At 40.9% G+C, this 26,772-nt stretch overlaps 1 protein-coding gene across 7 annotated transcripts in view; it reads left to right on the forward strand.

The window, feature by feature from the left end:
- Positions 1-26,772, forward strand: part of WNK1 (WNK lysine deficient protein kinase 1) — a 100,720-nt gene that overhangs the window by 38,422 nt on the left and 35,526 nt on the right. For all 7 annotated transcript variants that reach the window (XM_082281083.1, XM_082281084.1, XM_082281087.1 and 4 more), the window contains exons 4-8: positions 1,113-1,270; positions 17,167-17,255; positions 18,286-18,505; positions 18,725-19,061; positions 20,175-20,359. In XM_082281083.1, the coding sequence (XP_082137209.1) occupies positions 1,113-1,270; positions 17,167-17,255; positions 18,286-18,505; positions 18,725-19,061; positions 20,175-20,359 (989 nt within the window). The remainder of the gene's footprint in view (positions 1-1,112; positions 1,271-17,166; positions 17,256-18,285; positions 18,506-18,724; positions 19,062-20,174; positions 20,360-26,772) is intronic.

The raw sequence follows: 26,772 nt of genomic DNA on the forward strand, positions 1-26,772 counted from the left end.
TAATTTCTTAAGCATATTTGTCATATCTTCAAATTTATCACTGGAAAATTACCATCTGTTACATAGTTATCTGTTAATGATTAGCCTTTGGATAAATGACTGCAATTACATTCTTTTTGGTTTAGCGTGGTGGAAACAAGCAACGGGCTGTAGAATGATCTGTAAATTGTCTGGAATCTGGTGTCTGCAGGAAATAATTCTGTGCTTAAATTTGCAAAAAGCAAACTTGCATCTCTGGCTTAAAGTAAATCTGATCATACAATGCAGTCCCTTTGTTTACAGAGGGGATCTGTGATGCTTCACTGGGCAATAATTTTCTGCACACTATTTAAATGGGACTTGTTGAATCTCACGCTCTATGCCTGTAACTCAATCTCTCTGTATTTCTGAGTATTTTTGACTGTAGGATGTCCCTCACTAATGCCTGTATCTGCAGTAGGCCTATAAATATACTGCAGGTGGGAAGGTAAGTATGTGAAGAAAAGGGCTCTGGTGAGTGGCCTTTGCAGAAAATTACCTTTTATCCTCTTTTCATGGAGATTTATATTTGTAACAACAGAGCTTTTCATTGCAAGGCCTTACCCGAACCATTCTACTTGAGCAAGTAGATGGAGAGCAGCAGGTCAGAGACTAGCTGTGGGCTCTTACCAGTACTACTTCTTTTGCAGCAGAGGGCAGTCGGGTAATTTATGAAACAAGGTTTAATGTGCCTCTTTTCTTACAGGGAGAAAAGGTAAGTGCCTTAACTCTCCTTAGTATTTGGTTTGCAGCCTATGGCTAGTCTACAGTTTTTCCCCTTTTCTTATCCCCTCCCCTCCCGTTTGATTTCAGGCTAATCCAGTCTGCTCTGATACTTGTATCAACTAACATCCCTAAACCAGGAATTGCATCAGATCTTACATGCCATTGTTATTCCATAAAGGCCTTGCAATGGAAGACTCACAAAGTACATTGGTGCAACAGAGTCACTAAGGGTTTCCTCCCTCTTCTTTTTGCCTCCACTTTCTCTTGTCTCACAGGTCTGCCCAGCCGCTTCCCCCTGCGGTGAGTAACGCCAGCAGCCTCTGCTCGCTTTGAGACATTTAGAGTCTGAATCGTTCTTTTAATTTAAGGTACCCCAGAGTTCATGGCCCCCGAGATGTATGAGGAGAAATATGATGAATCCGTTGATGTATATGCTTTTGGGATGTGTATGCTAGAGATGGCCACGTCTGAATATCCCTATTCCGAGTGCCAAAATGCCGCGCAGATCTACCGTCGAGTGACCAGTGTAAGTCCCTCCTCACTCCCGAGCCTAAAGCTACTGCTGTTAGCAGCAAAGGAGTACAGCTGGGTAGCACCAGTGCTGTGCAGGTGTGTGTGGGGAAAAAAAGCTGAGAAGAGCTTATTTTGGGATGAGTGCAAAGTTACAGAGTGGTTGAACTCACAGAACATCTGTCAGAAGCTTGTAAAATATGTGCATGGAAATAAAATTTTGCATGTGTTCATACTCTTCTTTCAGTATGTTAGTAGGTATTACATAGGGTTTAAAAAAATACAAAGAAACCAACCCCCCAAACCAAACAACAAAACACACTAGAATAACAGATTATTTTCTAAGCCAATTGAGGGATGGTGGAAGTAGTTCTGTCTTGAAGATGAGCTGGTTACCTTGTTCTCTGCAATAAAGCAGGATCACAGATTCAAGCAGTGGCTTAGCTGCCTGCCAGTTACCTAGAGTGATTTTAATAGTTTATTGAATTCTGAGTGGCACTTAGCTACTGTGTGTTGGGGGCACTTCTTATAGTGATGAAGTGGAAACACTTGCTAAATAGCAGGAAGCTATTCCACCCTGGTAAGTACTGGGCAAGTGTAGTGGTGGAGGTAGAGGCACTGTGGGAGTACACAAATAAGGCTGAGAAGGCAGTCAAGAGATTAGAGTTGGCCCATCTGACCAGACTGAGGAGAACATGCAGACCCTGAGTGGAGGAAGCAGAACTGTAGTGCTAGAAATGTGCAGTATGGGGTGGCTAGATGGAATCTGTGATATCTGAGGCAGTGTTGTAGACTGTACCAGTGCAGTGAAACAAACATGTTCAACCTCGTGTCCTAAGCATTCAGAAAGAATAGTGAGGTGGCTGCTTGGGGAAGTGAGAACTTGCACTGGATTTCTCAGAATACCCGTGCACATGTGCAAATGAGAAAAAAGAAACCCAGACTTACCTCTTTGTCCATAGACAAATGAGTTCCTGTTGATCTTTTCTGTGTGGGTTATTTCAGAGAAGTTGCAGATTGAACAAATAAATTGCTTAGCTTTGGAAAAATAAAATGCTCTCTTATTCCTGCCTCACACTGCAAAAGGCAGATAAAATTCCTGTGACTTAGAGTTGAGGAAGGGTCTTCATGTCAGAAGCAATGAATTCTGAAAGAAGGCTTGGTGAAGTAAGGCTGTCCCTTTTTTTCAGGGAAATGTTGGAGGGGCACAGAAGAAGTTAAAAAAAGTCATAGGGTAGTCACTTTGGTTTTTTGCACAGATGTTAGAATAAGTTTTTATGTACATATATATACACATACAGAATTGTTTTTGGGGGTTTTTTTGGCATGTTGGCAAACTTGCCTGTAATTTTCTAAATAGAGTTTAAGAACTAGACTAAAGTCTAGTCCTCGCTCTGTGTACAGCATAATTTGATCTGGAAGCAGCTGGTATCAGTGAAAGAAAGCTACACGTCTTTACTAGAACAGTCTCAGTGGTACCTCTTACTGTGCTTATGGATGTATCTTGGACAGAGCCAAAGCAGCAAGATTTGGATGGACATTTTTCTTAGAACAGATGCCTGATGTAACTGTCCTGCCGGTTCCTTGAGAAGTGCCAGGAACTGGGCTGTTGGTGAGAATCAGCAGCTGAGACAATCCCAGGCTTGGACATCCCCAGGTCTTACAGACCTGCCTTTTCCCTGGTCTTTGAAGTACTTACTAACTGGAAAGCTTTGTAGGGACTTGCAGCAGAGAAAGTTATTAGAGATGTACCAGGGTTCCACTTACCACTTGTTTATTGTGTGTGGTGCTCCTTTCTCCCCATTGTTTTTGGCTGGCAGTGGAAATTCTAAGTGGGTGAGAAACACTGGCAGTTTTCTGGTCTGTCCAACACTACCTTCTAGTCTACTCTGCTGATGGCTCACAAATCACATTTATTGGTCGATTTTTTTTTTTTCTCCCTACTGTTTAATTTACTGCTTGGGAGCTCTTAAGATACACTTTGGTATGAAATCCAGCAAATCTTGTTTTCTTTCAGAAGGAGCAAAGGACAGGAGGGTAAAGAAAATGAAATGTACATTTCTCTGCTTCGAAAGGCTGTGCGCTTTGGTATATTTGGGGTTGTTTATTTCAGTGTAGTTGCAAAGAATTTTGTTCAAAACAAAACCAACCAGAAACAAAACATGAAAAATTTTCAAGGAAGGCTTTCAATGAAGGCAAGACAATGTTATCTGGAAATAAAGCACAATCCTGTATTAACTGGTAATGGAGGATTTGGTGTTTTACAATGTGGAAAGAGACCCATGTTATGAAAGTGAAGTAAAATCCTCCTGGCATTCTTTTTAGCACTCCACGAAAGCTCTGTGAACCAATGTGAAAAAGAGCCATATAGTTTTTTGCCCTTGTCCTTTGCTCCCTGGTTAAGATTTTTTTTTTTTTTTTGTTTCAAAGGAGATTTTAGAAGTTTAGACCATGTATGCAGCTGTGGGTGAGGGGTGAACCATTTGCCACATTCAGTACTTGAAAGGACAGTGTGTGAACTATCACTAAGGGAGTGGAGACAGAAAACCCCCTCCTGCAAAGGTGACTCCAGCTGTACTTACCAACACATCTCCTTCTAATGTATGTTGGAAGGTGGGTGTGTTTTGTGGAAGGTGTTTGGCATCTCCATTTCAACCCCTTTGCTGCTACCTCCCTGGACGTGTTTAGGGGTGTTTTGAGGTAGCAGCTACAGTTCTGCTGTGCCTTAAATTGAAAGGATTATTTTATCTATGTGCATACAGAGAGAGCAGAAGGAAGGACAATAGGAATGGTCTGCTATCGAAAGTCATGAAAGATCATGCCATGTGGGAGCTTAAAAACCACTGAAACCCCAAAGGAAGTAAGATCAAAATGTGCAGCCACTCACTGCAGGCCATATGTATTTAAGTTAATTCATTTCCCTCACCCTCTTTGCAGTAACTGTTAGTAAAAAGCAAAGTTGTTGTTAGTAAAAAGCAAAGTTGCTCCATTATCTTAAATCCTTGCTATTGTTTAGGACAGAATCCTGTAAAAGGTGTCTTAATGCCCAGGGTGTCCTCTTAGAACCTCTTTGTAATACCAGCTTATGTTCTTTTCTCCCATTTTGGCTGTGCATTGGTCTCTTTTTTAGGGAGCCTTCAGCTGCATTGCATTTTGACCTGACACCTTTTGTGATAAGGATTGCTCTAGCTGATGCCCGGATACTGCAGCTTGGGGTTGGGTTGTTTGCCAAGATTGCTCAGAGTACTCGGTCCTGTTCTACCTCTTTGGTTCAGGGTCTTTCCTCATGGCTGGAAGCAGTTTTTTGTTAAATAATATGCCTTGGCAAGCAAAGATCTAGAATTTGGATCTAAAGGCTGAAGCTCCTCTCACAGATGAGACATTTTTTGGCCCAGACAGTAATTGTTGCTTCACATCTTGGACAGTATCATTGTTGCATGAGTCTGCTGTTCCTAGGTTGCTTGTTTATACTGTCTGCATTGTCTCACTGGGAAGTTCCTGTATTTCCTTAGAACAGTCCTAGGATAAAGTTCTTGAATCTTCTCTGGCCCAAGAAACACAATTGCAATTAAATTGGTATTCTGGCTCACTTTATCTAGAAGAATAACAGAATAAACTGGCTATATACTTATCTTAAAAGCCACAACTGTACATAATTTGTAGGGCTCAAGGTGTTATGTTGAACTTTGTTTTACCACTCTGGTAGGGCAATCAGCAGTTTGACACAGAATACTGACCTCTGTTTGTACTTGTACCCTTTAGCATACTCAGTCCAAAGCCTTTCACTAGCAGTTTCTTTAGAAAGGAAAGACGTCTGCAGGGCTTGTCACTCAAACATAAAGGAGCCTAGCCTTGCTCTTTGTTTTCATTAAATCGTTGTGTGGCAATTTTGTCCCAAACCCTGTTTTCTTTATTGAAGCTATCCTCTGCTATTCTTAAAGAAATTGCAGCTCTTCAGATTTTCACCTTCCTGTGGGATGGGGAAATCTCTGAGGTTTAAGCAGTATGCCTCCTCAGTCAGCTGGGACTGAATGCATCCAGTGAGCACTAAATGATGCCTACTTGGCCTCAGAAAAGAAATAATCTAAGCCTGCAATGAATTGATAACAAGCTGCACTATTATTAATGTACTGTTTCCTGCTCCTTTGATTTATTTTTTCTTCTCTGCCCTCTTGTGCAGGCACACCTGTCTGTGTGGTATGCTACTAGGTTAGGGAATGGATCCCCTTTTTAAAATTTCTTTTTACAATTCTGCTGTGTATCCAAGTAATGCAGAGTTCCAATGCAAAATGTAATCAGGATACATAATTCTGTTATGTACTTGCTTGCATTAAAAAAAAAAAAAAGTGTGAGGTCGTGGTAAAATTCAGGAAGGTTTCCCTGTCTGACTTTGTTCTTCTCAGGAGACTGGTATTTTTTCCTTGACCTGTTCCATGCATATTTCAATTGAACAGTTTGTCACAGGAGATACTTAAAATGGGCTACACGTGCATTTAAATGGAAAAAGAGATATTTATAGAACAGACATCTTAAGTATGATTTCTTAATTTAGTCTGTTTGGGAATCAATGCTGTGAAGGCATAACTGACTGCAGTAGCTTCAGCTGCTTTGCCTCAGCCTCTGGCAGGACCACGGAAACCCAAGCTGTTGCCTCAAAATCTAGATCTCTAATACTTGGATGTCCCAAGGCTTAAATTTGCTAGGTGATTGACTAGTCCCAGGACTAGTAAAAAGACAATTAATGTGTTTATTATGCAGATTTGTCTCATTCTTGCACATCTACCACTAACATAAAAATCCAAACATGTTCATTGCAGAAAAAGTTAATGCAACCATCCTCAGTTTCAAATGTACTAATCACCTGAGTATCAGCAGAAAACTCTTCTTCTTTCCCCCCCCTCCCATCATATAAACTTACCTTTAAGTTCTCCTGATGGACTTGTGCTTTGTACTTGATTTTCTCTACGCTTACTTTGACGAGGTGAAGTTTTGCATTTGTCCTTTCTTTCACCAAAAGTCCAGTCTCTTCTCTCTCAACAAATGTCTGCTGTCTGAGCTGGCCTTAAGATGAGAAGGGGTAAAAAAAAAAAGGCATTTTGCATTTTGAGTTTAAAAAAAAAAAAAAGGTTGTTCAGTACTAAAATGTTCCACAGTGGGCATAACATTTTTCTTCTCTGTTCTCCAGAGCTTAAAAAAGGGCCTAAGGGAACAAGGCACATAATGAGTAACCTGACCAGGCAGTGTCTAACTGTCATTAATTTCCCTAACTGGTAGGAACTGGAACTCACTGGTTAGGGTGAAGGTCATTCTCTTTGCTGGAAACTAGGCAGTTAAAGTGCTGTAGTTTGGTCAGTTGAGATAAAATGAATCTTTTTCTTCAGCCTCTTAAAAGTTAGGCATCTTAACTGTCTAAACTAGTCAGCTGCTTTGTTTTCACTAGAGATGCAGTGGGCAAAGTATTCCAGCTCTTACTCTTCTTCCTGAGGCGTCTTAAGCAGCAAATAAAAAATGCTAAACCTTTAGACGTATGATTAATTTTACTTGCAGTGCTTAATGAGTGATGATTAATTTCCTCTTTTACTTCCTGGAAGCAATATCCAGCATTTTTTAGGCATGAATAAAACTGTTTTCTTTACCTTGAATGACTTGGTTTCTTGACCTGATTTAGGTAGATACAGAGATATCCTCCCTATCAAACTTTCTAGTGAAAAAAGCATTGGAAAAGAAATCAGTGGAAAAGTAGGGGAGAAAACCTTCCAACAGAGAAGGTAGGCTTTTGTTAAAGCAGGTACTGAAAGGCCACAAACCTTCAACTAAGTACAGGAAACAGAATAATTGTAAGAAAGGACAAACTCCTGTATTCATTTAAAGAAGAAACTTCTCGTAAAGAAGAAGTAGTGAAGTGTACTACTACACTCGTAGTGAAGTGTGAAATGTAAAAAAACCCCTGCACATCACGTGCAATTCCTTTGTATCACACTGACCAAACTAAAGAACACTTAAACTTCTAGCACTTGCCTCATGTAGCTGTTCACTCAGTCACAAGCATTTTGCTGTAACAGCTTTAAGAGTGCAGAATCTCCCTGTGTGGGGATTCAGGCACTGACTCATCAATTCAGAAATACCGAACCTTAAAAGTGGAAGGTGGGAATTCAAGGATTTGAAGCACTGATATCTTCAGCAGCCTTGTGTGTTACTTTAGAAGTCCTCTTTTACAAATTACAATGATCCAAGTAAGGAAAAGGAGTGATCAGCGTGAAGACTGAGATATAACAGGCTGTATGTCAGGCAACCAAGCTGATGAAGGGACTGGAACATCTTTCTTAACAGGACAGGCTGAGGAAGGTGGACCTGCTCAGCCTCAAGAAGACTGAGAGGACCTTATCAATGTCTAAGTATGTAAAGGGAGGGTGTCAGGAGAATGGAGCCAGGTTTTTGGTGGTGCCAGGCAATAGGACAAGGGGCAATGGGCAGAAACTGATGCCCAGAAAGTTCCACCTGAACATGAGGAAGAACTTCTTTCCTGTGCAGGTGACCAAGCACTGGAAGAAGAATGTCCAGAGAGGGTGTGAAGTCTTTCTGGAGCTATCCAGGAACCAGCTGGATGCAATCCTGTGCCACGTGCTCTGGGATGTTCCTGCTCTAGCAGGGAGGTGGGACCAGATGACCCACTGTGGTCCCTTCCAGCCTGACCCAGTCTGCAATTCTGTGTGGTTTGCACAGCTAAGGCAGATGATGCCTGTGTTTGGAAGGGAAAAGGCTTATTCAGCTGAATTCTTTTCAAAAAGTACCTCACTGTTCAGCATCAAAAGCTTTAAGATTACAGCTAAAAATTTCTTTGTCAATACTGGTGTAAAACAAACTTGGTTTGAAGTAAAGGGAGCAATTTCTTTTCTTACATTGCTCACTGATGAGCCTGGATTGTCTTTCAGCGATTTTGAACAGGATATGATTTTAAGATGATCAGGAATTAAAAGGAGTGGAGGATTGGTTGAGTTGCATAAAATCGAGATGTAATTAGGGTTCTGAAATGTAGTAGTAATGGGGAGTTTCTAAATGTATTTTTTAGAAACCTACATAAGTTCAGAGAAATGGGCTAAACAATGTATCTTTAAAATTTTGAAATGTTTAAAAAGTCTCTTTTAAGAATCAGGCCTCTTAAAACTATGATGCTAGTATTTAATATTCTGTCCTGTACTGACATCCATTTAGTTCTTACATTAAGTGAGGTAATTCAGCAAGAGATGGGAAGGTGGCTCTTAGGAACAGGGAGGTGATAAGTGTTTTGAAAATGCCTGGCTCTGCAGTGTGATGAGAGCAATTACAATTCTGTGATTGGTGAATCACTGAAGCATTTCTGTGGGGAGACTGATAGTTCAATGTTATTTGTCATATAGTGCCACTAGTTAAAAATACTGACATTAAGAATGCATAGGCTATTTCTTGTCCTGCCAGCTGCACTGCTAGAGTTGCAAGGGGTAGGAATGGGATAACTCCAGGCAAGTCTTCACTCCTATTAGAATAGGCCTGAAAATAAAAGGCATGGTGACTTTTGGTGCATTGTTGGAATTGTGCACTATTTTTGGTGTTTGCAACATTACCTTAGGCCTTTTAAGTAGATAATCCTTTCTAAAGGCTAGTTCTGGTACCAAATGGGTTTTGTGGCCCATGTTATATCATTTTTTAAAATTCATTTTGAAGTCCATTGGAACTAATCTGTGGCTTTTGAGTTACTGTACCTAAACTTAAAAATGAGTGCAAGATGATTTTCTACCAGAGTGGGAGCAGATTAAAGCAGAGAATGCAACTAATACAATTTTATTTTTCAAAAGCATGTTTTCCATACTGAAAATAGAAGACAGACACTTCTAGTATTGTGTCACTGTGGCATTTCTAAATTTATATAACTGAAATGTGTGTCTAGGCATGTCTGGTTTTGTTTTTTTTTGAAAGCCATTTTCAAGTTGAAGTCCCAGTAAAGCAAAGGGTCATTGAGCTAGCTCAAGGTGTTCACATTGTAGAGGCAGCATCCCTGCTTCTAAGGGTGAGGTTCAAGATTTGTGTATGATGCAACTGATCCTACCTTTATGCTTTTGTGCAGGAGTAAAACTGTTAATACCTGATCGACTTGTCCATTCAGGCTTCACTGTTGTTTCAGAAGAACCTCTGTGCTCTTACTGTGTGTTTCTAAACAAGGCCCTTTTCACTGTTACATGCACCACTATGCTAATTGTTTGCCAGCTATGCACTAAGAAGCTGTGTCCTGGTTACAAAATGTCCTGGTTACAAAATGTCCTGTCCTAGAGCTTGATTAATTTCTTCTATACATTAGAATTGCTGCAATTACAGTAGCTGTTGTGATTAATGAATCAAAGTTTTTCTTAAACTGAAACAATGTTCTTAGCTTCAGATTCTTTGGACTTCTGAAATAGACGTTATTTACCTGGTGGTTCTGAAGAACAGTGGACGTTCATGTCTAAAGTAGAAACTTAAAATAACTTGTGTGCTGGGCTAGATCACTTGTCAGCAGGATAGCTCTGAGCCTAGTGTATATTCTGCAGTAGTGCCTAGCATTTCAGAATTATTGCAAATGCAGTGGGTTTTGGCTTTAGTTACTGCCTTTTACTTGAGAGAGCTGGAAAGGCTTGCAGACAGTGATTTCTAGGAAGAGTTATGACTAGTTCCTGTTCAAACTTAACTATGTGGGAGCAAAGCAACAGAACTGTAGCCTACTATTGCAGTCTTGTAAGGCTTTGAATGCTGTAAAATCTCTGGTTTTAGTAGATAAAATGCTGTATTGAGGCGCTGACGGCGAAGTTGGTTGAGCAGGCAGTGTCAGTATTCTCCAGCTTTTGGGCTTGGAGATCAGTTGTAGGATATATATGTGAAGGTGATAGTGAGCAATGATTGCTGATGGAATGAGGAGTCTTTTATTCTTTTCACCAAAACTTCTCTCATACAAATTTAACTTTAGGAAGAAGCAATTAGTTTGAGTGTGTCAATCAAAATACAGATATGCCTTGTGTGTATAACAGCTTTAATCCTGTACATCTGGCAATTTTTTGTTGTGTTTGACCTCTGATTTTTTTTATTAATGCCTCAAAATTTTTTTAAGGTTAGGTGGCAAATTGAAGAGGAAGAATTTCTAGATTGTGATAGGTGAGGTCGCAGCCAGCAGGCCTGTATAAATTCTGTAGCGTTGCCATTGTGTTTACAGTGTCATTCTGAAATCCAGGCGCACATGCTTAGCTGTTTGGAAAAAGTTAAGGATCATGAGACTTAAATAACTTACACACCTTCACTGCAGAGGGTGAAGGCCAAGTTGGTTAAGGTGTTGCAGTGGCCTAGAGCTCTCAGATAGCTGAGATGGGAGATTTTGATGTGGATGATGGTAGATCCATCAAGAGGTGTTGGGTTCAAATTGTGTGGTCGTTTTTGATCAGAAGAGAAGACAGCGAGGCCTGTCCCAGTCTCAACAGTGCCTCATGAGCTGGCTCTGGCTCACTAAAGCTTTCATCTGCTTCCACTGCTTATATTGCAGTAATGCTGTTTACTCTGTCAGGATACTGATCTGGTACAGAGCTTATTCTGCAGGATTTGCCAATTTAATTCTTGGCAGATTTATCAATTGTCCAGAATTAATTGCTATGAAAATACTGACATCAGTGAAGCTAAATTTTTACTTCTGTTTAATACAAAAAAAAACCCCAAAAAACCAAAAAAACAAAAAAAACCAAACCAAAACAAAAAACTTTAGTTTGCTTTTTAACCAGAACAAGAAAATCAGTCCTCTGTAGGCAAATCATGTCTCTCTTGGACGGAATAAATCTTAAGCTGAAGTCTTTCTTTTCATAGTATGTATTCAGTTGAACTGGGGTGAGAATTATCAAATAGTTTCAGGTGTATCCTGTGTGAAATAAGGAAAGAACTAAATCTGAAAGATCGTTCCTGGAACAGGCAGCAAGATTAAGATGAAGCATTAGAGGTGGTGAAATGGTTAAACATGCAGGTTTTGAGGGCTGGGTGAGTAACTGCAGGTAGTGAAATTTAGGAGATCATGGGGTAAGCCAATTTAAATGCTATATATATATACACCATTGCCTGAGGGCTTCTTTGAGACTGGGGGAAAGAGGTGGGATCTTTTTTTCCACTGCAGTCATAGTCTCTAAATTCCTGAGTTAATGGTTTGTGGCAGCCTGGGACTGGCTCAAACTAGAATGGGAAGAACTTAAGAGAAAGGAAATACGGACACTTTAATTGCTTTGTTTGTGTGATTTGACTTTGCTGCTGGTGCTATTAGTTTCTGGACTGCAATGTTAGAACATTTTGTTTGAGAAGATTAAGTTACTGTAGAATTCTTTTCAGGGTCCTAGAGCTATAGCATCTTTGAAAAGACACAAGCAAGAGTTGTGGCTAGACTGGGACAGGTAGACTCGGCTTGTTGAAAGCTGAAATGTTTAATGTTTTTTGCAGGCCGTGCTGTGCCCCCCAGAAAAGTGTGGCCTTAATTAAGTGTGCAGAATGTTGCTTTTGCAACACTGGTGGTGTATACTATAAAAACACTACTGGTATAATTGTGATATACTTGAGGAGCTGAGTATGTTATTTTGGGGTGAAAAGTGGTCTTGATAATTCTAAATTGAATTTTATCACAGTTTGTTACCACTAGTTTGTCAAAATTAGTTTGCTAACTTCATCTTTAAAGCGGTGTATGTGATCTTTCATAGCATTGCTCATTATGTCCTTACAATAAAAAACCCCAAAGCCTGAAGCTACGGACAGCTCATTGTATTAATAAATGGGTTTTACAATGATTGCTTGGATATCAGAAGAACAGATATCAGAAGAAAAACAAAATCGAACTTCAGGTTGAGGTCTGAAGTCTAGAGAGAGGTACCAGAAAATATAACTCTGGATTATTTGTGCACACGTGGTGTAAACCAAGCAACAATGCAGCTTTCTGACTTTGTCCAGCAGTTTGAAAATCACCTTCAAATCTCTGTGCCCTTACACTAAGGAAAAGGAAAATAGATGATGTTGCCACTAGTAGCAAAATGCATTACATTGTCTTAGTGCTGACCTGTGTTCTGTTAGGGCTGAATTGCAGTCAGCTGTGTGTGTCCTGCTGTAACTCCATGGAAAGGAGAGGAGAAGCAGCAGCTGCCTTCATTCCCCTGCACAGCACTGCTGTGGGCAGCCTTGCATCTGAACAACACACTGACTGACCTGTTTGCCCTGGTCAGAGTGGTACTTCAGCAGCAGCAGGAGTGAACTGGATAATGATCCCACTCACAGCCTTAAACTCTTGCAGAAAACCTGGGTGGAGAATAGGCAGAGCAGCCAAGTGGGAGGGCGGGGACATGTGGGAAGTAAAGGATCCCTCTGCTGTCACTTCTTCCTCCTCTTGCAACTGGCTGGGCAGGCAGAAAGGGGCACGCTTACCTCTTGCTTATATTGATTCTTTCTATTCAGTATTAGAGTGACAAAAGCAGATATTGAGCTGAAATCTCTGCAGCCTCATGTACTGGACTTGGAAAATAACAAGAGGTGTCAAAGAGAAAACAATGCTCCCTTCTAACCTTGATGTCTGCTTTCCTTCCGCTGTGCGTTAAGTCCACAGCCCGGTGGCGTCCCATTGGAAAATAGCACCTTGCTAACTCGGTGGGGTGTGTGCCTCTCTTTTCCTGATGGATTTCACAAAAAGAGAGATCTGTCCCATATTTGTAATTGTTAATTCCCACTGTTGCTGCTCTCACAAGGATTGTGCTAAAGAGGTAAGTAAGAATTTCAGCTCTGTCAGGTGCACGTAGCCACAGGGAAGTATTCTGGAGGTGAATTAGAGTTCTCTTCAAATCTGCTGAACTGCTTTGCATTTGCATAGCTTGGGTCTTTAGCTTTTAAACGTGACTTTACTTTTTCTCCTGTAGTTTTTAAAATGTAAATTTAAATCCTGACCAGCAATGCTGGACCAGTAATTGATTCTGCTGTTTTCCACCTGTGTGTTTATTTCAAATCTAATTTTTCTTAAATTTCAAATCTATTTTTTTCTTAAATTTAGAATGTCTGTGAGGGTATGTTACACTTCATCTGCCTTCATTTTGCTTTGTTGTAGAAGTTATACAGCATTGATTGTACCTTCTCTAATGAAGTGAAGGATATTTTCAGTATCTCTTGTGATAGAACAAGATATTAAACTACTGACTCAGTAATCTGGTGATCTAACTAATGCAAAATAATGTGTTTCTAGGCAAAAATTGTGAAGAAGAGTTCTGGATAGCTTATACTTTGGGGTTTAAAAGTTTCCAGGAAATTTAGTGTTTTTAAGAATACCTGACTTGCCTTTAGTTCATCAAATAACTGTATATGTTGAATTTTGGAACACACTTTTTTCACCTGGTTAAAACCTGATAAAATCAAACTTTATCACATCTAAGCTAAGTGAAAAAAGAAATCTTTCTTATGCTTAGCATGCAAACTGTGAGGTTTTTAGTTTTGTATCTGTGGCTACCTACATAAATACCCATATTTTAGAGGTATTCTCAAAATCTAAGTGTTCACTGGACTTTATTTTCAGTTGCTGCTTCTTTAAAAATAAGCAGTTCTTTGCCCTGGCTGTCCTTCTGTAAGCCTGAGAGCTCGTGCAGCAGTGTAGGGAACTTCAGCTCACTGGAAGCTGCTGCAGCCTTTTTTTGGTTGGATTTGTTTCAAGTCTGATACATGCTGTGATGTGGTTCATTATGCAACTGTATAAATGTGTTTGCTGGCAAAAGAAAGGAAATTACACGGGTGTGGGAATGGGAAATGGAGAAAAGGAGGCTGTTGCTTTCAGCAGCACTGCTAGTTTGTGCAATTTTAGATGGTAGCTTGAGAAAGTGTTGATTTTCACGTGTGCCTGTTATACCTGTCTACCCTTTTGGTTTTTTTCCTTTGCAAGAGCTCTTCCTGCTGCTTCTTTAGCAAACTGGGAAGTAATGCTAGTGGGATTTGGCTGTTTCATTCTTAATGAACTGCCACTGGGACATAGGACTAGAAGATTAAGATTGGAGTTGTCCCATGATTCTTCTAAGGAGCTTGGGGACCAGGAGAGGCACATAGGGATGTGACCATCTTAAGTGTGGTAAAACCAGGAAGCACTGGCTGGCTTAACATTTCCTTGAGTGCCTTTGGGTTCAGAAACTGCTGAAGGCATGCTTGGCTGCCCAGCTCATGCTCTCTTAAGGACACATCAAGGTTATGTGAATTTCAGGGCCTGGCCTCCCCTGGGTTTCTGTATGATGGCAGATTAAGGTGTGTAGGCAGCTCTAGGTAGAAAAGGGTTCACTGATTCATTGATTTTTAATAATTTCTAGTACCCCTTGTCATGTTGTATAAAATAGTTCAACATTTCCATTAGTGCTTGGAGGAGGGGAAAAAAAGGGGTTTGAAAAGTTGATGAGCTTCAGTATCTGGGAAGTGCTTGTCCAGAGCTGGAGAGGAGGCTTAAGCAGCCCTTCTCATGGACTGTGGAGCAAACTGAAAAGTGGGGAGCTGCTTGAACATGGAATCCTGTGTTGGTTTTAGGCCCTAATGTGATGTTCTTCCAGATTTTCTGAGGAGCAGTTTGGAACATGGAAGCTCTGCTGGAGGAGGCTGGCAGGAGCTTGACTTTTTAACTGAACTCGTGGTTAGGAATTCATGACATGGGTTTTGTAAAATGGTCCTCATGAAAGGGCATGAAGATTTTGGACAAGTATTTAATTTCTTTCAGGAGTGGGAAACGCAGAGTAGCAGACTGAATTACTGATTTTAAAATCTATCCGTAGCCTTAGCTTTTCAGGCTCAGTGCAAGAACAGAGCATGTGGTACAATAATTAACAAGAAAAATCATATCTTGGCTTCATTATGCTGATATTTTGCTGTACCAGTTGTCTTCCTCGTGTTAGCTTTTAGTTTTCTGAAATGAGATTGTCACAGATCTGACATCATCCTTCTGCTGCCACAGTGTCAATGAATGTCAATGCAGGCTGCTATGTCTGAGGCTTGAGCTATTTAGGAGACTCACATGTGTTAAACTTGGGCAAATGTAGATAGGAATATATGCAATAAGCAGTTCAACAGTTATTGCATAGGTTATATATGTATGTTATACAGGAGAGCATTTAATTAAATATAGAAATATCTGTACTCCATATATGAACCCAAACTTCTGGGACCATTTCAAACATGGTCATAAGGAAAGGTGGGCATCTTTGACAAGTCAACTATCTGAGCAGGGTTTTATAAATCCCTTTAGAGTGGAGATCTCTGTGTCCTGCTTGGGAGCTGGAGGTTTATGATAAGGCCTCGTTACAGTCTGATGTTTTATCGCCTGAGGCATTGATTTTCTTAAGTCATAGTAGTCAGCAAAGCTTCTAAAAGCATTCAGCTAATGTTCACTGACAGCCTGTGTTTCAGTGCTTATTCTAGTCACAGGATAGTCTGCATTTTTCTGTGAATGACAATTGCTAGAGTTTCACAAGGGCAAATTTTAGACGAAATAAACGGATAACCTTCCTGTTATAAGAGCATACTAGTTTTTATCAAATAAATTGTTTCCTTTCTGTGGTGTGGGGTTTTTGTGTTGGTTTTATTTTTTTTTTCTTTTAAGAACTGAGTACGAGGTCGGTAGTTGCAAAGACTGGGGTTCAGACTCAAACATTTCTGATTCAAGACTTGTTTCCTACTCACAATAGAGGAATAGGGAAGGAAGGATCATGCCTTGATTTCACCAGTATTTTGTAAGATATTGGGAGAAGTAGTTTCTGTTTAGGGCATGAATCACAATGCTGCTACTGCTACTTCATTTATTTCTGTACTTCAGAGCTATGGTTTTCACTTTGTTTTTAGTTGTCATTTACCAGTGACAGGGTCAGATGTATCAGGTGTATAATTTCAGGATTGTTCAGCTTGAAAACACCAGCTCTGCTCAAACATTTGGACAGCATGTCTTCATCTTCTCTCATTCTGCTGTCGTAAATACAGAGTTTGAAACTAAAGGCTGAATCAAGTAAAATTGAGTGCCAGATTTTGTTGTTGTGGACAATTAATTGGCCCCAAAATACAGCTTTTGGCCATGATTAAGTGATGAAGCTTGGCTCTCAGCCTGAAATATTTTGCAGAATTCCCAGATGGTCATATCTCATGGCATGTTTGTTTTACTGATTTGGGTGGCTGATTTTATTTAGATTTTGTTTTGCTTTCCCCCTGTGGCTTTAGGGTGTATTGGAAAAAGGGTTGCTGTGTATTGTGGAAGGGCTTTTGTACAGGCCTGTATTGCTAAGCTCATTTCCCCGAACTCACAACAGCAGTGATGCAGGAGTGTGGTTTGGGTATAGTAGGTCTTTGGGGGAGAGCTAAGATACAGGAAGGTTTTGGTTTTTTAGGTTTTTTTTCACATTGGACAAGTTATTAATGATCCAGTCAGATCATCCTGGGCTAAGGTTTTTCCTGTTAAAAAATTACTTCATATAATGGCAGGTTGGAAACCTTCTGGGAAGCAACAGAATGCTTTGGAGACTGCTAAATTAATCCGTGGTTTCCTGCATTAGTGTTACATAGGAACCATTTCCTTCCATTCTCAGTCCAGTCTGTGTACTTCCCGCTAGCCAGCACAACTTCCATGGAAACTAAAGAGTTCTCCTATCATAACTTGAGGACCCAAGTGCCACTGCCTTCTGTTACAGAAATGTAGCTGGGGAAGGGGTGTGTGTGGGACATTGGCAAGAGTCACTAACAAACAAATGAACAGTAGTACTGGGGTCAGACTTCACCTTAATTTGCACTAGTTATTTAGGTCAGTTGTCTAGAGAGTAAAAATAGGTGGTCTGTAACCACATTAAAAACTTAACTTAAAATGGGTCTTGCAGTTTCTCAGTTGTTACTTGTGTGTTTCAGGGTGTCAAGCCAGCCAGCTTTGATAAAGTAGCAATCCCTGAAGTGAAGGAGATTATTGAGGGATGCATTCGTCAAAACAAAGGTGAAAGGTAAGTGCTTGCTTTGCAGATACAGGTGTTAATTGCTGTCTGAGTCCTTTATCTGCAATGATACCAAATCCAGTTACTTCCTGGGGTATTTGTTCTCAGGGAAGTTGGGAAGCCAGTATTCTGCAGCTTCTGTTCTTCGGTAGATTCCTGTTCAGTGATTGTTTTAGAGAATTAACAGTGTTAGGAAGAGTGCAAATGCCATAGTAACCATCCACGTCCGTTTATTCAGAAATTCTATTGCTTTTATTCAAACTTTGGCCTAGACAACAAAATAGTGGAGGGCAATCCTTCCAGGTTTCCAAGTATTTGGAATGGTTAGTTGGTTGTTCTGTAATCCTCTGGGATTTTTTGTCCCTTTGATTCTGTTGGTATAATTGATTATTTTGAGGACTCTAAGTTTTAAATTCTCGCTGCTCATTTTTATCCGTGTTTTCTGCAATACGATTGCTACTTCAAGTGGTTAACTTACACCATTACAGGAAATCTATAACTGCTCTGATGGCTTATTTGTGGGATTTGTTTTGTTTTCTGCTTTTACATGTTTGTTACTTACTGAATGTCTGATTTCAGACTGCTTCAGCTTTTGTCCACCCACTAGCTGCCCTCTATTCTGTTCAGAACTAGTTTTGTTCATGGATGTTTATTCATCCCCTTTTACTAACTCTCGAAGTTTTACATCTGATGGTGTTGCTGTGTATTTTTAGTTTCGGTTCTTTTTCTTGCTTTTAAACAATTTAGTATTTTTTTTCTTTTTTGAAGTTAATTTTGTGGCTGCACATCACTTATTTCTTGCCATTTAGTTTAGGCTGTTAACTACTGTTGTTAATGATGTACTTGTATGAACGTAAAACTCTTTTGTACCTTCAGGACAAAGCTTCTAATTGTGCCAAACAGAATGCACATGAGGTGGCTCACAACAGAGTAAAACTTAGAGAATAAATCAGGGGATCATCTGGGAAGGTTATTCCTTAATATTTTATGAAAGCCTGATAACTGAATGTGCTTTCTACATTCTTTCCCAATATGCTAGATATGCTATTAAGGACCTTTTGAATCACGCTTTCTTCCAAGAGGAGACTGGAGTACGGGTAGAACTTGCAGAGGAAGACGATGGAGAAAAAATTGCCATTAAACTCTGGCTGCGAATTGAAGACATCAAAAAACTCAAGGGCAAATATAAAGATAATGAGGCAATAGAGTTTTCATTTGATTTGGAAAGAGATGTCCCAGAGGATGTAGCACAGGAAATGGTAAGTGCTGGTGGCCCTACAAAGCTCTGGAAGTAGTGCTGTTCTCTGACAGTGAAATGGGGCGTGTCAGACTCTGCTTTTGCTGTTACTGCCTAGAAATGCACAGGTTCAGAAGTGTGTAGACGAGCAGTTAGTGCCAGAAAGTGGTAGCTTTTGTTGTAGCACTCGGACAGTGGCTGTCTGTGGCAGTGTGAATTCTGTGAATGTATCCTCCTTCAGGTGGAGTCTGGCTATGTCTGTGAAGGGGATCACAAGACAATGGCGAAGGCTATCAAGGACAGGGTATCTTTGATTAAGCGCAAGCGAGAGCAGCGCCAGTCGGTGCAAGAAGAACAGGAGAACATACTTCAGGAAGAAGGTAGTCAGAAGCAGCAGCTGGAGCAACAGCAGCCATCAAGTGCTTCCCATGCAGGGTCAAAGCATCCCCAGTCTGTCACTGGTACTACTTCTGTCCCCACTGCTTCAGCATCGGTTTCTACGCAAGTGGAGCCCGAAGAGCCGGAAGCTGATCAACACCAACAGCTGCAGTTCCAGCAACCCAGTATATCTGTTCTTTGTAAGTGCCTCAGCTGGTTTATTTAGGAACTCTTGCACTTACATGCTTCCTCCCATCAGTCTTATACTTTTGGTGGGTATAGCAGTAAATATCTCGAGATGATGCTGTCTGCCATTACTGTCTGCTGAAGAACAATAGGCCACTAGAAAGCACAGCAACATGAGATACATTCCTGTGGCCTAGCTGAGCCAAGGCTTGGCACAGTGCACAGTCCAAATCAGCACAAAATGATTTCTCTTTGTTTCAAGGTACCAGGTGAACTGAGGCACCTAAAGCATGACCCCGTGCCCTTGGTTTTGCTGCCCTCCTATAGGGACAGCATATTCTGGCCCTGCAGAAGGCTGTATGTTCTTGCACCAGTGCAGATCAACCTATTAAAACCACTTACTTGAATCCTTGTTAACTTCGTTTAAAGTGGAAATGAGATTAATCTACAAGTAGTTCAGCTCATAATTTGCTTTCTGAAAAGTCTTAATTTTCTTTTTTACATACTGTACATGAAAAGATGCATTAATAATCCTGTCTTTTCCTCTTCTGCCATCCCAGCATTTGAATCAGTATGTGAATAATGATGGAAGATGACAACTTCCATATTAGAATGATGAAGTTAAAAAGCAAATTACTGTCTGCTCTTTAGATAACAGGGATTTTAAATTGACTGTTATGCCTAGTTTGCTACTATGCCTACATGGTGCACCTGCCAGCCAGCACAACATGCCTGTTTTAAATGTCTGTGTAAAATGAAATAAAAATAATGATTAATAAACCTTGAAAGATCATTCATAACAATATGGAATTTAGGTTTCTATTTCTAGTCTAGCCTTTTGCAGGAAATGCAGTTTATTAGTAAATACCTTCCCAAAGAACTCCTTGAAATGACTAGTTTTTTTCAGGGTTTTAGGGGAAGGTGTAATGATAATAAATTACTGTACTGAGGAGGAAAAAAAGTTTTCAAAATCAGCTTAAATATTACAAGAGGTAAGATGCTAGTACAGGTCCCCATGATATGGCGCAAAAATCAATTTAATATTTAATATCAGTTCTAGGATCTTTCAAATATTGAATCCTGACCACAGTTCCTGAAATGCAGATTTTTCTCCTTAACTTTTCCAGCTGATGGAACAGTTGACAGTGGCCAGGGGTCATCCGTGTACACTGAATCTGTGAGCAGTCAGCAGACTGTGTCCTATGGTTCCCAGCACGACCAGTCAGTCTCAAGCACTGGAGTCCAGGGATACACAGCTTCAGTTGGCCAAGTGCAGTCCCAGCAGCATGGAGGATATCAGCCACCTGCAGCGGTAAGCCAGACCTTACAGCACTGCAGGTGCATGGGGTTACTTGATTTGCTATGTCTGTTGAGAGGTGAGAGGAAAGTCTGCCCCACCATCTTCCACGTGTGCTTTGTTTTGCACAGGATACACATTCTGCATGGGAGGAGTTCAGGGGCTTTTTTTGCAAGGTGACTGATTTTAGAGAGGGAGGGAAAAGTGCAAGAGCATTTTGTGTTTAAAGCTTTTATTTAATCTTGGCTGCAATTAAGCAGAATGATGGGTTAGCTGTTTTTGTGGATGGAAGTAACATCTCAGAACTATCTAGTCTCAGAGACTATCTCATGAAAATAAGCATTTAATCTCGCTTGGGAAGGTGGTGTGTGTGTTTATATAAAGTCACCAGGCATCAAGCTGCTGGTTTAGTTTGAAGAAGGGATTAGAATAATTGAAGCCACTGTATGAAATTGCTGTGTGTGTTCTGTGAGGCTTTGATTACAGATTTTGCAGGTAAGACTTTTTTAACTGCTACAGAATGTTGCATGTGAGAACTCCAGACTGAAAAGACCCCACATCCTTGTTCCCAGTTTTATTTCTAGCTTGTGTTGATTTGCTCATCATGCGTATTCCTTTTCCCTGGAACGTCTGCACTGGGCACAAATACTTTTCCTACTACGTTCATTTGTGTTGCCCTTTTATTTTGGTATGTTTTTTCCTTGGTATGTTTTTAGATCTGAGTAAGAGAGTATGCAGAAATCTATTCTAACTCTGGAGTAGAACTTCTGCTACTTTTATATTGTCTTCAGTGGTTCCCTTGTCGCTTGTTCTTTACACAAATAAAAATCCAAGATTGAGGCAGACATTATGGTATAATGTAGTAATACCATAAAGGAGAAGATGTGACCCTTAAGATTGAGGGTCCTCACTTCTTCTGGTATCTGTGGTTGTAGGCCTCATTACAGAATCACTAGGATTTTGGCAAACAGGCTGGTATCACTCATGATCAAAGCATCTCCATCTTTTTCAAAGACACTTAACCTGAGGTGTGTGGTACTGTTAGTCCTTGATAATGAGTTCTTAATCCGTCTAAATAAGCTGCTCTTCTGGATAAGCCATATTTTGGTGTGTGGGCACATAGTGGACCAGAAGCCACGTCACTCTCTTGGGATGGCTGGCTTCCAGGTTGAGAGACCATGATCTTTTGAGAGGAGGAGGGAGAACAAGCATATGATAGAGGAACAGCTAAGCTGCTTAGTTTGCTGCAAAAACGTACTCATGCTGTATGATGACACCAGCGGTACCAGGAGGCTGACAGAACTACAGGAACTACTAACCCTTTGTTGGGAAGGGGCTGACAGGTCAAAATTGTATTGACAACTGAAGAAATGGCCTTAAAAAGAATCATAGAATGCAGTTTGATCAGGACAAGAACAAGGTTCATGCTTAAACTAAGTACATAATGAGTAACCACTGGCTAGGCAGCCATTTTGCAAAATAAATTTAAAATATAGTCTAGGATCACATTGGACCACAAGCTGGACATGGTCAAAAACATCATGCTGTCATGAAAAAGGCAAACATCCCATTATATGAAGTGTTAGTTCTGCTATTGGTAAGTCTATCCTGGACACCTTGGTTGAGTGAATTGGGGGGTGGCTTGGGAGAAAATCCAGAGGAGAGTGTTAAAAAAACCCCATGAGAAAGGCAAAAAATGTGGTTTTTTGTGGGAAGACTGAAATAATTGAGTCTATAAAAGATAAGCTTGAGTAGAGAGAAAGCTGTAAAAGGCTGCTATGAAATAGGAGCAGGCTAAATCAGATTACAACATTGTTGTTAGATAGAATAAGGAATGATAAACCTAAATTGCAGCATAGAATTATTGTTTGGGAGGGTTTTTTTTAATACCCAGCAGAGACAGATAAGTACTGTAGTCTCCATCAGTGGAGATGCTCTGAACTATTTAGATAAATTAGAGTCAGGAACGATGTATAACTACTCCCACCTTGGAATAGATGAAGATATATTTAGTTAACCATTTGAGTTCTTTTCTACCTCTCTCCCAAATTTTTAATAAGTCTAGCAAGATTTCTCACAATAGCAATCTTGAAAGTCAGATCTCCGCTGTTATCTTGATGTTTTCTCTCTGGAGGTCTGTATTTGATTTTAGTTAGTTTAAGATATTGTGGATTACATCCCTAAGAAGCATATACTGCCTCTTTAAAAATACCATGTTACCGTACTTAAAAACCAAAAAAACCCGCAGCAAAACACAATACAACACCAAAAAAAAAAAGGCAATAACAACTCCCACCTCAAAACTTTATTCTGTTTCTTCTGATTTGATTGGTTTTTGACCTGTGGCCTTCTGGATTGTGGCAAGATTACAAAATCCAGATGCTTTTATTGGCCCAGCATCTGGAAGATGCTTGTCTAAGACTAATTTTACAGAATTTTCCACACACTAAACTGACCTTTTTCCACAATTCATGTTGCAGAGGGTGTAAGGTTTAAATTTTTATGGTAATGTTTTAGTTAATAAAGAGCCAGCTGCATACATTTAGCTCGTGTAATTCAGGCAGAGGGACTGCCCCGGTAGAGGAGCTGGGTGAGGTGATACCGGTAAACACACATTCACTCTAAAAACTAATGAATGATTGAAAGCTCATTAGTATCCAAGTTTTTATCTGTCAGACTACCAGATGCTTTGAGTACACACAGTATGGGCTGTGTCTGTGGCCCCAGAGAAAACATTCTCTGTCGGATCTGCCTTCCACGTTTCTCATAAGGGTACTAGGGAGCTTTCCACACTGCTCAGTAACCCAAGGCGAACTTGGGTCCTCAGAGGTGCACACAGCCTGTTCCCAGTGTGTGTTGGCATTCATTCAGCATTCTCATATCTTGTGGTACCACACATGAGTCAATATTGGGTCTCTCATTGTGTGTCTTCACTTCTACCTCATTATAGTTTTTGCTGTTTTTTTTTTTTTTTTTTTTTTGAAGTGTTCAATTCTTAACTTTTGTTTTCCTCCTTTAGCTTCAACGTGGTCGTAGCATGTCAGTTTGTGTCCCCCACCTTCCTGCTCTTCCCTGTATGTCCTGCATCCCTCTCAGTGCTCCTTGCACCCCACCACCAGCGCTGTCTGCACCTCTTTCTCCTTTCTACCTTCGGACTGTCCCTGAAGAAACCTTTGCAGAAAAGCTTTCTAAAGCCCTGGAAAGTGTCCTGCCCATGCACTCTGCCTCTCCACGCAAGCATCGACGCTCCAGCCTGCCCTCCCTCTCTGTCAGTCCTGTATGTGTTGCCATTTGCCTCCTGGCACAGTAAGATAAGTTATCATTAAATACATCCTGGGCTCTGGGCATTTTTTAAATGAGAAATTGAAGAGTCAGTTCCTTACACTGTCTCTGTAATGTTGATTTTGTTATTTTTATTTATTTCTATGAAGCATTATCATATTTATTCATTATTCTATGAAACATTATCAAACAGTGGCTGACTGCTTTTTTCTTTTAGGATAGTATAAATGTAAATTACCCAGTTGTACCACAGAAGTTAAAGGAAAGACTAGTTCTTATTACCCAAAGTCAGAAGACTTTTCTTTTTCAACTGCTAAGTAAACACTGAGTGTTAATTAAGCCCTGCACAAAACAACCAGCTTTTAAAGCCTGATTGCTATGGCTGGTTATTCTTAAAGCATTGGCTAGCTGTGGTAGTGATATTAGACATTTAGAGTATGAATACTTCTGAGGCTTTTTCTGTAAATTCTTATCAGAAATGCCACTTCAACTGCTTCTTAATGGGAAGAAGCCATAGTTTCATGTTTTCTTAGAAAGTCAGATGCAAAGATAATGTGCAATAGAGGAGGTAGTTGCTTTTCAATTTTGTGCTTCAGTTTACACAAAATAAGTTTTGAGAAGCATTTTTGTGTAAATGAAGTAAGTAGAACCAGGTTTAGAACATAGGACAGGTACTTCACCTGTAGGGCCTTCTCATTAGCATCGGTCAATATGGAAATTTGCTGCTGCTTTTCCGGGCAAAAGAGGCTGGGGAGAAAGTAAACAATGTGGAAACAGCGACTTCAAAAAGTCAGAAATGCCATTTGCCTTGGATGGGATATTTACTGCTGGCTACTGTGGTATACTTACTACTGACTACTATTGACTCCTACAATTTTTTTTCCATTAGGGAAGAGAATATATTGTCTCTGGGCATACTGCCGGCAGCGAAGAACAGAGTCAAGATTACTAAATTGTTTGATATTCTTACATAGAGCTCTCTTCAGTGAAATATTCCCTACAGCTCTTAAATAAGATGAGCCTCATCTGAACTAGTACGTCAGATGGAGTGGAATTGCCTGAGGACTCTGCTGTTACTAAACCTGTGAATGTTTTATTGTCCAGGCAAGAGTTTCAATGAGTGCTAATTTTCTATGTGGAAAGGTATGACCACAAGTGATTAAATGGATCAAGAGAGATGATCAATTTGGGCAGAACCCAAAGGTTCTTCAGTTTTATCGTAAGGGGTTTTTTTACATCTGTGCTGGAATGGGTCCATTTTGTCTTACAAAAGGTTTCTTTTTAGCTTTTTGACTAGCATACAGGACACTAGCACTGTGGTTTTTGTATTGGAAAACACTAAGATCTAATGTAATCTTCTAAGTGTGAATTAGAGGCTCTGCATTGTTGCTGCTCTCAAGTTCTGAATTTCATATTCCACATATGGCAGTGACTGCAGGGGTTTGATTGCATTTCAAGCACTGATCACAATGGATAGGCCATGACAGTAAGTCTTGTTCCATTGTCAGGAGCAGAGTTGGTTTATTCTTGTGAACTATTGCAATTGAACTGGAAAAGCAGCTCTAACACCAGCAAATGTTCCCATTTGCAGCTATGCCTGCCATGGATGTATTTAATGGATATTTACAACTCACCTAAATTTCCTAAGTACTGTATGTTTTTGACCATGAACTGAGTATGAATTCTATAAAGTTACTTCACAGAACTGCCTAGTGAATTGTGCATGTTGATGTGCTTTCACTTTTAATGTATGAATTACCTGTCTTGTTCATGTCAATACAGCCTCAGCATCCTCGTGGGGGAACACCACCGTTCCCAGATTCACAGATATTTTTCCCAACCGTTCATGAACGGCCGGTGTCTTTCTCACCACCACCTGTCTGCCCGCCGAAGGTGGCAATTGCTCAGCGGCGCAAGAGCACTTCATTTTTGGAAGCTCAAACTTGCCACTTCCAGCCATTGCTGAAGACTGGCCAGAGTTTAGTTCCACCTGGTGGTAGTCCCACCAATTGGACTCCAGAGGCATTTGTTATGCTAGGCACAGCAGCTCAGAGAGTCGCTGGAGAGCCTCTGCATGTGCAAGTTAATCCCGTGTTTGAGCAAGCTCCTGTCCACAGTGACTATAGATCTGGACCAACACCTCCAGAGGATGCTCGCTACAGAATGCATCCAGAAGCTGTGTATTTGGTGGGCATGCACTATCCATCACAGGTATCGGAGCAGTATGATCAAGTAGCTTATAACGCTCACGCGACTGAACAGCATTTGAAGCAGGTCTCTGAGTCAAACCATGGGCAAGGTGGTCCTCCACAAAGCTCTGTGTTCGACTTTCAATCGGGGCAGACATACCTGGCAAGACACGTTCAGAACATGAGGCTGGATTCTGGGATGGGTCCCCTTTCTCCATTATCCAGTGTTTCAGCTCCTCTGAGTGCAGACCCAGCTCAGATGACGATCCACCAGGTATTTGTTCCGCACTCTGCCCCGGCTGTGCTCTCTCACAGCGGCGATGGCAGAGCGAGCTGTGTCTTTGAGTTCCATGTGCACACACAGAGCTCTGCTGCAGCAGAAGGGGCAGCTTTACCCCCGCGGGTCTACAGAAGTCGCCGGGGCTCTATGGAGACCAGCCAAGAGGAGTCCACCCAAGGCATAGGGTCGCATGGTCGGCTTCAGCCTGTGACAGAGGAGCAGTGTAACTATCTTGGTGCTGGGTTAGCGGGTCCCAGAGGGGGCTCTGCCAGGCGCAGCTGGCCAGAAGGAAGCCCAGAATACTCCAGTGATTCCTCACAGCTGACTTCCTCTGACACTGGTGATTTCCAGTCTCCTCCCCCTACAGGGGGGTCATCTTCTGCTTTTGGTTCAGACTTCTCATTGCCCATTGTTCAGCTGCCTCAGAAGGTGTTGCAAGAGTCGCAGCTCTTCATCTGCTTCCCGCAGGGAGCCTCAACTCAGCAGGCCTTGTCCACCTCGCTTTCATCAGGACCACCTGCATCCTATCCTCAGGTTACAGGAGCAAACCCTTCCAGAATTTCACTGCTTTTTATAAGTCATACCTGGCACTAAAAGGGAAACCTTGCTTTTAGACCTGCTCCATGTGGTTCTAAGAATTAGCAGTCATGGGGGTGTCTTTCCACCAAGTCTATACT

Source organism: Coloeus monedula, assembly GCF_965178545.1.
Source record: "Coloeus monedula genome assembly, chromosome: 4".
NCBI lineage: Eukaryota > Metazoa > Chordata > Aves > Passeriformes > Corvidae > Coloeus > Coloeus monedula.